The sequence below is a fragment of the Pleurodeles waltl genome, chromosome 3_1 (assembly GCF_031143425.1).
Source record: "Pleurodeles waltl isolate 20211129_DDA chromosome 3_1, aPleWal1.hap1.20221129, whole genome shotgun sequence".
In the NCBI taxonomy this organism is placed as follows: Eukaryota; Metazoa; Chordata; class Amphibia; order Caudata; family Salamandridae; genus Pleurodeles; species Pleurodeles waltl.
In genome coordinates, this window is record NC_090440.1 from 156,938,984 (window position 1) to 156,951,111 (window position 12,128).

Below are 12,128 nucleotides of genomic sequence, written 5' to 3' on the forward strand. Positions count from 1 at the left end.
GAATTTTAAGCACCACTTCACTCCAAACCCATGTAATGCATGCAGCGTATTTAGGGAAAATCCTATTGGACCATAATCCACTGGAGGTGACATTATCCTGGGGCCAGGCACCCACACCGATGCCTACATGGCAATTACAGCTGCGGAACCTGGAGGATGCAGCTTTCTGAAGCACACTTGCCATGGCGATAGATATGTACCTTACAGAAGACACTAACACAGCATCCTCCCCATTAATAGAGAGGGATACCTTTAAGGTGATGGTCAGCGGGACAACAGTGGACTCCTTCGTCCACTCCCGTCCTCCGTATAATTACTCCCCAGCAGACTAGTGTAGACATGCAACTTGGTATGAATTCCGCGTTCCATGGATATTATGCAGCAATATACACGCCTCCACACCATTGGGCCTTGGACAGATCCAGTAGTTCCGTAGGATATTGTCCCAGCCACTTTTACCCACTAATGACAAAGTGACCCTTTTGGCTCCACTCACAGCGAGTGAAATCCGTGAGGCTATCAAAGACTTAGCGGCAAATAAAATCCCCAGGAACAGCCGGCCTCATGGTCGAATTTTATGCCAGGCAGCCTGTTCCATAGCTAGAGATACTGTACAAGGTCTCCTTGGAGGAGGGAATACTGCCCCCTACCACCAGACAAGCATTGGCGACCTCCGTACTGAAACCGGAAAGGCCTCCAACTGACATGACCTCATACAGACCATTATCACTGTTAAATACCGAGTGTAAAATTCTGAGCAAGATCCTAGCCTGCAGGCTCCTTCCACTAATGCTTAAAATGATAGACCGACCAGTGTGGATTTGTCTCTTACAGTAAAACTTCCTTTAATATCAGAAGATTGTATTGTATAATGTACTCCAACCATGACCCATACCAGAGAGCTGGCTGCCTAACATTGTCTCTCTGCAGGGCTTTTGACACCCTAGGGTGGGAATACATGCTTGCAACGCTCAACAGCTTTGGTGTTTGCCCCAGGTGGATCCGGCTGTTATATAGCTCATCTACTGCAGGAGCACATATTTCAGATCCTTATTCTGTTTTCTGTGGCACTCGACATGGGTTCCCACTGCCCCCTTATTATTGTATTGTAAATGTAATTTACATTTACTATTTGTGATTGCCTTAGAACCACTGGCGCTATGTATCAGACAGGAAGCGGGGCCCTGGGGGATACCAATAGAGCCAGTGATACATTCAATTTCATTATACACTGACAACATTCTATTTTATACAAAAGGTCTCTGTCGAAATCTAAGTGGAGCGGTCCAGGTTTTCTCTGACTTTTGAGACCATGTGGAGCTTTCGACTTAACATCACCTAATCGTATGCTTACTCATTTGAGGAAACTGCTATTAGAGGGACATTGAACCTTTGTGAGTTTCGACATACCTGTGGCACCTACTACTTTCCGTTATCTGGGAATGCAAATTTATAGGACACCACTAGATCTACTGAACGGAACCTGCAGAAGGCAATAAACTTCCTCAGATCCCTAATTCGTTTTTGGGTCAAGCTTCTGCTTTTTGTGGCGGGCCGTTTGGCACTCACCAAAATGGTGATCCTGCGGTGTTTTTTTTATTATTTTGTGAACTTGCGGGTATTGATCCCTGCTTGTTATTATAAGGCATTGAACACACTACTCCTAGATCTAGTGTGGGATACTGGTAAGTGAATGATAAAACTAACCAAGCTACAGCTGCCCTCGGAGCGAGGGGGAATTAGAGCCCCAGATTTCAAAGCCTACTGCATAGCGGAAAGCTGCAGTGGCTTTCCTACTGGTTAGAATCCACAGGATATAGGCCTTTTAGATAGAGGCAGGCTCCATTGTTTGATTTGCACTGGGTCCCCTACTCCTCATACAGTTCCTTTATTACTAAGCTATGAATAAGCTCTAAAGTATTGGAAGATGGCACTACGCTACACGGCCACAACTATACCATACCTCTGAATATACCTCTGGTGGGACTTCTGCAACTGCTGGAGTCCTTTTGTGATCTCGGCTGCTCTTCTGGGAACAGGGTGGGGTGAAGACAGAAGTGGTGTTGTCCGGGAATGGCACACTATTGAACCATACAGATTTTATGCACAAACAGAATATATCGAACTCCCTATTCGTGACGCATGCTTACATTAAGCGCTACTTTAAGCGGTACTGGGCCTCAGATGGCATGGAACCTCCCACACAGGAGTTTGTACAAGCGATGTACAACATGGGACACAGTAGACATCTGATATGTTGGCAATTCAGAGGTCTGTGGGAATACTTACAGATACCCCTAACACCACTGAGAACTAAATGGGAAGATGATTTTTTTTTGGGGGGGGGAGGACAAAGACTGAGCTTTCCTGCTTGCATATCCCAAAGCAATATCCCAAAACTCTAGATTTTAATTTATATTTTATTCAGTACTTGACATGGCCAACCTTACACCACACAAGCTACACATAATGTACACCACACAAGCTACACATAATGTATCCACTGGTCACCTTGGTGTGTCCCAGGTGTATTACAGTGGACGCAACGTTCATATACATGCTCTGGAACTGTCTTGCTTTGTCCCCCTCCTGGCCTTGGATCCAAAACATACTGGTCGATCTGTCTGAGAGAGATACCTGGCAAACAATTGAATCTTGCATATTGGGGCTGTTTCCCTGACCCAAGGGTCCAAAAGTGTTATTGTGATTTAATTGGCAGTGGCAACAAATGTCAAGGCGGTGGGAACGGGTGGGACAGTGGGAACTGGGGGAACAAATAAGAAGAAGAAAAAACACCCTTCCCGCCAACTCGCTCCTCTGCTGCTCTGGTGTCCCAGCATTCACTGGGACACCAGCATAGGCTCCCCACCAATCCTGGTGCTGCTTTCATGCTATATTTAGCATGAGAGCAGCATCAGGATTGGTCTGAGTGGCTCGGACTGCTGCTCAGACACTGCTTTGGCATCTATACAGTTTCTCCAGCCCGGTTGTTCAACACAGCTGGGTTGGAGAAACTTAAGGGCGCATGAATTGTAATTGTATTTATATAGCGCTTACTACCCCTGACGAGGGCATGTATATATATATATGTATATATATTTACCATGAGTAAATATACATTTGTTAAACAGGCTTGAAGAGTATGTGTATAATTTATTAATTATGAAATAGTAACTATACATATTTCTTAAAGAACTATACATATCTAGAATTTGCACGTAATCAGATTAGAAACATTTATCAACACAAGCATATGCAGTCCATTGCAGTTTGAATGTGGTGGTTATGAAGGAAAGAGCCAACTCCTGAGCAGTCTTCTGAAGACAAGATAGTTATCCATTGATCTTATATTTGGGGGGTAATGAATTCCATAGTTTGGCTGCTTGAACAGAGAAGGATGTACCGCCTATTGCCTTTTTCTTGCATGGTGGTGTTTTAAGGCAGGCTGACAATTTTGAGCGGAGGTTTCTCTGTTGAATGTATTTGGTTATTTTGTTTCTTATGAAAAGCGGTACTGTTCCATGTATAGCTTTGTGGGTGATACAAAGCAGCTTGAATGTGGATTTTCTGGCAACTGGTAACAAGTGTAGTGCTCTAAAGGCAGGGGAGTTGTGGACTTGTGGCTTTACATATAATAGTAGCTTGGCAGCTTAGTTCTGAATACGTTGTAGTTTTTTCATAATAGACATAGATGATCCATGGTAGAGGCCATTGGCATAATCCAATTTAGATAGTACAAGAGAGATAGTAGCCTGCACCTTGTGTGGAAATCCGAGGTGGGGGACAATGCTTGCAGAGTCTTCAAGGTGATAAAGTTTGATTGTGCTAATTTGTCCACTTGGGCATTAATTGTTAACTTGGAGTCCATGTTAATTCCAAAGTTTTTAACTTCCTTGGATACTTGAGGAAGTGGTCCCAGATCGTCAGGCCAGGCGCACAGTGGGTAATAATTTTTCCAGTCTCCACATGTGAGTATTTTTGTATTGGAAACATTCAGTTTGAGATGGCTCCAAGTCATCCACTGATCAACGGCTCTGAGGCAACTGAAGATTTGTGAGTTTTCAATGCCTTTGGGGAATTCCAATTTAAATAGTATTTGTATGTCATCTGCATAGTTGTAGCATCTGAGCTGAAAATCATTTGATCACTTCTGGTAATGACATCATGCAGATGTTGAAAAGCATAGGTGAGATGATTAATCCTTGGGGGACGCCTGCTTTTGTGAGGTAGGGTTTGGAGGAGAAGAGGGGAGAATAGGCGGCCAACCAAACACACATGCACACTTAGTGCACTCCATTGCCCCTCCCATGGCCTAGTCCCGCCCCTCCCTTCACATGCTGGCTGAGCCCAAAAAAAACTGACAATGAAGTATTGTTTTATTTTTCTGATGCTGGCTCTTAGCTGGGGGGTGACCCTGCGTGAATTGTTGATTTGTCATTGTTACTGGCCAACAGCCTCTTGACCAGGAGTTGGAAGTCTGTAATGGTGCCTACTATACTGCAAAGGCCGGAGGAGGTAGAGAGGTGGGAGGTGGCAGAAAGCACAGCTCTCTGTAGAGAGGAGTATAGGGAATTTGCAGAAGAAACAGATTGCTCTGGATTTGGATGCTTCATTGGAGTCCTTCAAGGCACTAGATAATACTGATGGGGATAATATCTGATCCGTTACAGGGTGCAGGGACACCATTACGCATCTCTAGTGCAGTCACTATCACACCTACCTGGGTGGACTGACATAGCCGTTGGGGTTGTACAGACCATTAGGTCACAAGACAATGCCTTATTCTTCATGTGTCCCACCGTTCAGTGTTAATGATACTGTTTATTAAAACTGGTCGTACAGTTGCATGTCCTATCAAGCATGTACTTACAGGGAGTGCAGAATTATTAGGCAAGTTGTATTTTTGAGGATTAATTTTATTATTGAACAACAACCATGTTCTCAATGAACCCAAAAAACTCATTAATATCAAAGCTGAATATTTTTGGAAGTAGTTTTTAGTTTGTTTTTAGTTTTAGCTATGTTAGGGGGATATCTGTGTGTGCAGGTGACTATTACTGTGCATAATTATTAGGCAACTTAACAAAAAAAAAATATATACCCATTTCAATTATTTATTATTACCAGTGAAACCAATATAACATCTCAACATTCACAAATATACATTTCTGACATTCAAAAACAAAACAAAAACAAATCAGTGACCAATATAGCCACCTTTCTTTGCAAGGACACTCAAAAGCCTGCCATCCATGGATTCTGTCAGTGTTTTGATCTGTTCACCATCAACATTGCGTGCAGCAGCAACCACAGCCTCCCAGACACTGTTCAGAGAGGTGTACTGTTTTCCCTCCTTGTAAATCTCACATTTGATGATGGACCACAGGTTCTCAATGGGGTTCAGATCAGGTGAACAAGGAGGCCATGTCATTAGATTTCCTTCTTTTATACCCTTTCTTGCCAGCCACGCTGTGGAGTACTTGGACGCGTGTGATGGAGCATTGTCCTGCATGAAAATCATGTTTTTCTTGAAGGATGCAGACTTCTTCCTGTACCACTGCTTGAAGAAGGTGTCTTCCAGGAACTGGCAGTAGGACTGGGAGTTGAGCTTGACTCCATCCTCAACCCGAAAAGGCCCCACAAGCTCATCTTTGATGATACCAGCCCAAACCAGTACTCCACCTCCACCTTGCTGGCGTCTGAGTCGGACTGGAGCTCTCTGCCCTTTACCAATCCAGCCACGGGCCCATCCATCTGGCCCATCAAGACTCACTCTCATTTCATCAGTCCATAAAACCTTAGAAAAATCAGTCTTGAGATATTTATTGGCCCAGTCTTGACGTTTCAGCTTGTGTGTCTTGTTCAGTGGTGGTCGTCTTTCAGCCTTTCTTACCTTGGCCATGTCTCTGAGTATTGCACACCTTGTGCTTTTGGGCACTCCAGTGATGTTGCAGCTCTGAAATATGGCCAAACTGGTGGCAAGTGGCATCGTGGCAGCTGCACGCTTGACTTTTCTCAGTTCCTTGGCAGTTATTTTGCGCCTTGGTTTTTCCACACGCTTCTTGCGACCCTGTTGACTATTTTGAATGAAATGCTTGATTGTTCGATGATCACGCTTCAGAAGCTTTGCAATTTTAAGAGTGCTGCATCCCTCTGCAAGATATCTCACTATTTTTGACTTTTCTGAGCCTGTCAAGTCCTTCTTTTGACCCATTTTGCCAAAGGAAAGGAAGTTGCCTAATAATTATGCACACCTGATATAGGGTGTTGATGTCATTAGACCACACCCCTTCTCATTACAGAGATGCACATCACCTAATATGCTTAATTGGTAGTAGGCTTTCGAGCCTATACAGCTTGGAGTAAGACAACATGCATAAAGAGGATGATGTGGTCAAAATACTCATTTGCCTAATAATTCTGCACTCCCTGTATAGGGAGATGTCCAATTTGAGGGTGGGGATGGGTGTTTCATGGTGTTAATTGTAGGATACGGCAGATAAAATCTCTTGGGGTCACAGCCGGACTGAGTATTATAAACTGAATATAATTTATTTTTATACAACTGTGGCAGAGTATTCTTGATGTCACTGTGTTGGTGTTTAATGCTTTATAGTTGATATTTTTTCAACTGTGCGACATTTCTGTATCAAACTGACAATATCTCTTTCAAAAGTAATAAAGTTTGTTTTAAAAAAAAAAATCACATTGAAGTCAAATCCAAAATGAAATAAAATAACATTTAAAAAAAATATGAACATTTATATTTTCCACACCTTTCCTTGCAGCGCTCCACTTTCCTGCTGGCTGCATGCAGGCACAGTCTCCTAGCTTGCCGTGCGGCCAATCCTAACGCTGCTCAAAGCAGTGTCAGGATTTGCTGGGAGCCTGTGCAGGCTCTCTCCAGCCCAGCAACTCTGTTGTTGGGCTGGAGAGAGCTTACGGCGCATGTGTGTTTGGTCGGCCCGAGACGGCCGGCCAAACATACATGCACAGTGAGGGGAGCCATCACTGCTCCTCATCCCAGATGCCCGTCTCTTTCACAACAAGGGGATAATAAACTGTTTATTATCCCCTTGTTGCGAAGGTTTTGCATTTTCTGCTGTTGGCGGGTGGGTGACGCTCCTCTGCCCTAACGGAGGAACCTCCCTTGCTGCTAGGTCACAGACCTCAATTGGGTTCCCTCAGTGACCTCCCTCCTGCCCTGCCTTCCTGTCTTGGTATTGGCTGTCTAAGGTCCTGCAGCGCTCACTTTATGCTACCATGAAGAGCCACCCATGCACGTGCTTGTTTAGAACTTGAGAGCTTCATACTGGTTTGACTGATGTTTTTCTTAAAATGCAGTTTAAATATTTACAAGTTGGCATTCCTCTGCATACAGAGGTAATTAAACTCTCGCCAAGTCATACCCCTGCAAAGGTGTTTTACCGTCTGTCTAGCTTAGAATAATGTTCTTGCCCAAATGCCTTTTAAAACGCTCAAATTCCAGAGCATTTTGAAGGAATACCGTCCCCCCTTAAAATTGTTTTTAAAGTCTATTGACTTTCCACCATTGTTACATATTATTTAATGTGTTTACAACACTCAAATGGATACCAGCTTTTCCCATAAGCTTCATAATAGACAATGTTAAACTGATTGTAAAGCTGGCTTTTAATACCACCACATTGTGCACAAATTTATGTTTGAGTGTGTTTAAAATTGTACCATTTATTACAACTTGTACCAGCTATTCCTCGAAGCATAATAACACAGATAATCAAACATCTTCAAACTGTATTGTAGCCATGGACATGTCATTATCCCTAAGAATCTCAGGCACCTGCACTTGCTCCCTGTTTATATGTTGTTGTTTTCATTTCCGGATTCTCTGCCTCCCTACACATGTATTTCTGGCTACATGCCTGTCCTTAGTAGAGTCATTTTTTTTTCATAGCTTGTAATGTTAGTTACTTCATGGATTCACCTGTCAGCCCCATCACTCTAAATTCTAGGCACAGTTCACTCAGTTTGTGGATGTAAATGGCTGGAACTAAAGCATGGCATGTGCCAGAAGAACTGCGCCAATATCTTCAAATTCTTTACTTTGCCTTTACACAAGGGGTCCGAAGTGTTTCTTAAGGGACTAAAGGTTCTGAAAGACGGAACTGTGAATGTAATAGGCATGGCCTTATGTAGAGAAATAACACCCTGAACATTTGCAAGGGAGGTGGTTGTGGTTAAGGGGTTCCTTGTGGAGTCCCTGGTTTCGAATTTCACTCGGCAGGCCACTTAGGCCCCTTGCCTCCTATCTGTGTGACTCAGGTGCGCTATAATATCGGGGGTATTCTGGTGTTAAGTTATCCTAGTTCAACACGAACAATGAGCTTGGATGATTGATCATGGTTTCTCTTCCCTGTAACGTGGCAGGCTACAACGATTGGCAAAGGAACTCTCCAAACAGATCCTGACTCAAGATACCGCTTCTGTGGCAAATAACAAGGTGTCAGCCTTGGATCGGACTTTGGGAGAGATCACTCGTATTCTGGAGAAACAGGTACTAGAACAGTGGATAACATTATTGATTCTTTTGTTGATCAGCCTTTCCTTATAGTACTTGTGATGTATGACTTTCAGATGCCTTGTGTCTTTCAGCTCTATTCTGATTGTTCCTACTAGTCAGTGCTTTAGCAATGAGGTTTATCTTTACGTAATATTGTACAGCCTTCGTAGATTCCTAAAATGGTTTCATTTGCAGGTTAAATTCTGAACTCTGTATTCTTTGTGTTTTGTCAAAGAATATGGCTGTGCTTGGAAAACGCAAGAAAGCACTGAAAAGTGGGATTTAGGGATTTTGAAAACCTACCACTTCTGCAGATTTACTACCTTTGTTGAAAAATATCCACCCAGAAACTCAGCATTTATCAGACTCAAGGTAATACCATGCATTTTCAATGCAATGGGCCTCGCGTTTGCTCGAGTTAGAGCTATTAGCGTTGTAAACTCCTAACCGGACTTTTCTTACCACTTATACTAAAAATGAAAAGTTAAACAGTTTCACGTAAGCGAGTAGACGGCACGCAAAACACAAAAGGAAACAGAAGTTAACTCGCAGTGAAATGTATTGGCAAAAGTGCAATTATCCATGTTATCGGCAAAAGTGAAATTATCCATGTAACCGGCAAAAGTGAAATTATCCAAGTAACAGGATCGATGTCATGCAAAGCGCACGACTACTGCCCGGCGATATCGCGCTACCTACATACAAAGAGAAAAAGAAGTCCAGAAACCATGCAGAAAACATGGAGCCTCAGATGTTTTCAGTAGTTGGCCGGTGCCCTCGACAAGGGCTAAACACCGGGAAAGGCATGACTTATGCATGCCTTTCATTAATCAAATCTGGTGCATTTTAAAAGGCAAGCCCACAAACCAACCAAAGTGATGGGCGCGTGGTTACATGCCCGTAGAGAGATAACAGTAACAAAGCGCTTTCCGCCCTCGACCCTAAAAATGTGGTGAATTTATGAGAGCAACTTATTATTTCATAGGACACAGCTGGCACGTCTTATTAACACTGCTGTATTTTGAATGATGATACAGATGCATCTTCGAAAGGACATTAAAGCTTTAATAAGACAGTACCACTATTTCTGAATTTTATAAAACGGTGCAGTAATTGCCAGCAGAACTGCTAAACGTATGAATTCAACTTGTGAATTCACCTCTTACTGCCAGATCTGTGGAGGAGAAGCTGATACCTGACCAACCATGCAGCCCTTAGCATCCCAACTCTATACCATTTGAAAGCAGAGTTCCCACCGTTCTCTATTAGCATCATAGGTCTTTTGTGATGCACCCCAGAGCTGTATTCCTCTGCACCTTGAAATTAAAATCTGTTCAACATTATTGCTATTAGTGTTTTTCAAAACTTTTCTAATTCGTTTATAATAAAGAACTTTGGGTTATTTCCGGGAAAATGTGCACGAGTTATACAATAAAATAAAAGTTAAAAAAATAGGAAAATATAGTCCTGCTGCTTTATTTACACTTATAAATACCCTATATCTTATACGTCATTGTATGGTCCTATATAGCCATTGATCGATTTTGGTGACACTATAAAACATAAGACAAAAGGTTGTGTGTTTTCTAAATGTGATTAGACTCCCGATATGTCATTAGAGGTAAATATTACACATTACTCCTTATGCATTTTTATATCATAGGGGTTATCACAATGGTATTTTTGAGTACCTAAAGTAATTCTCCTGTAGTACTCTTTTACTCTTACAGGCTATTGTGAATTGGCTCCAGTACAACGTTAATGAGAATATTCAGGGGGTATCATATAGGGAGTTGGGCACTTTGGGTTGAAACACAAAGGCATGTAAAAGTATGTAAACGAGTTTTCTTGTGATACTACTATCTGTAATGTCCCCTTGGACATGGATACGGGAGCGTTTGCATCAGGTGTCTCTACAGAACTGACCTGGAACATGCACTGACCTGGAACTTTTGCTGGTAGTGCTTGTCAGAGCTGGAAACAGTTTCTTAGTGTACGGAAGAGCTATTTTTGGGAAAGCGGCAGATCGCACTGAGATATTCTATTTCTCAAAAAATGAAAGCAATACAGTGTTATTTGAAGGATCAACACTGGGTAATTGATACACAATGCTGTCAGTCACTTTTGTGAACAGATGGTGACTGTCCTAAAGATGACGCTCATCTGTCTCTCCATTCATGCAGGTGCTGTAGGAACCACAAAGAAAAAAAAAAAAAAACTGTAAAACTTCGCACTACTCACCTGTTAGGGTCTCAAGGTGCTGTACGGATACCGCTGTGGAACCCCTCCTGGCTTTTCCCTGTGAGGCGCCCACTCCTGGACAGCCCCAGGTTGAAGCCAGGCATCCAAGCGCTGTGAGGGCCGTTGTGGAGATTAAGCAAGCTATTGGCCAGAGCTACAGAGTGGGACCCATTAATTAGGTTAGGCACCGAGGCAAGAATTAGCTGGTCAAAGGGAACTGAGCACAAGACCCGCCGTGGCGGGAATTGAACCCTGGTCCCAGGCCGGATCTCTGCATCAGAGTCTGCCGCTCTAACCATTGTGCCACACTTCTCCCGAATCATCCTGCCACGTTCTGCTGCTTTTCTTAAAACATGTTCCTCTGCAGTATTAAAGCCCAGGAGAGGAGTAGACTAGTTTATCATATTGCTCTCATCATTATCTTCTGTTCATGGCGCTAAGACATCTGACTTACCAGTTTAGGTTTACAAATGAACCCATAATATTCACAGACTTTTCATAATATGTGGCGCATATTCACTTTACAGGCTAATGTTTGGTGCTTTTCCCTGCCAGCATTTTAGCTTACCATTCTTCCTGAAGGGTAACATCAGGTCACACCACTTTACGTACTTGCTCCCTGTGGGAGCATGCTCCATGTTATTATTTTCTAAGCAGCTACATCAGTTATTTTCCCGCAACATAACGCTTTATACCTGATGTAGGAAGTTGGCTCTGTATATACTATCTCAAAGTAAGAGACCGTGTGCAGAGAGTCCAAGGGTTCCCCTTAGAGGTAAGATAGTGGCAAAATTAGAAAATTCTAATGCTCTATTTTGTGATAGTGTGGTCGGGCAGTAGGCTTATCAGAGGGTAGTGTTAAGCATTTGTTGTACACACACAGGCAATAAATTAGGAACACACACTCAAAGACTTAACTCCAGGCAATAGTTTTTATATAGAAAAATATATTTTCTTAATTTATTTTTAGAACCACAAGTTCAAGATTTGAAGTAAATACATAAAATGCAAGGTAGTCCACACAGGTACGTTAGGAACTTTGAATTAGAGCAATAGCATACACACTTTTAGTAAAAATGGCAATAAGCTATTTTAAAAGTGGGGACAGTGGGGGAGGTAAGTAATGGTTGGTTTGTCAGGTAAGTAAGGCACTTACAAGTCTAAGTCTCTGGGGCATAGGCAGCCCACCGTTGGGGGTTCAAGGCAACCCCAAACACCCAGCTCCATCAACACTTGGCCGGTCAGGTGCAGAGGTCAAGGAGAGGCCCAAATAACATAGGCGCCTATGGAGACTGGGGTGCTCTGGTTCCAGTCTGCTAGCAGGTAAGTACCTGCGTCCTTGGGA

The 12,128-nt window shown here is 42.9% G+C and overlaps 1 protein-coding gene across 2 annotated transcripts in view; it reads left to right on the plus strand.

Moving 5' to 3' along the window:
* Nucleotides 1-12,128, plus strand: part of SCAPER (S-phase cyclin A associated protein in the ER) — a 2,262,878-nt gene that overhangs the window by 1,276,306 nt on the left and 974,444 nt on the right. For both annotated transcript variants that reach the window (XM_069222023.1, XM_069222024.1), the window contains exon 24: nt 8,410-8,536. In XM_069222023.1, coding sequence (XP_069078124.1) covers nt 8,410-8,536 — 127 coding nt within the window. The remainder of the gene's footprint in view (nt 1-8,409; nt 8,537-12,128) is intronic.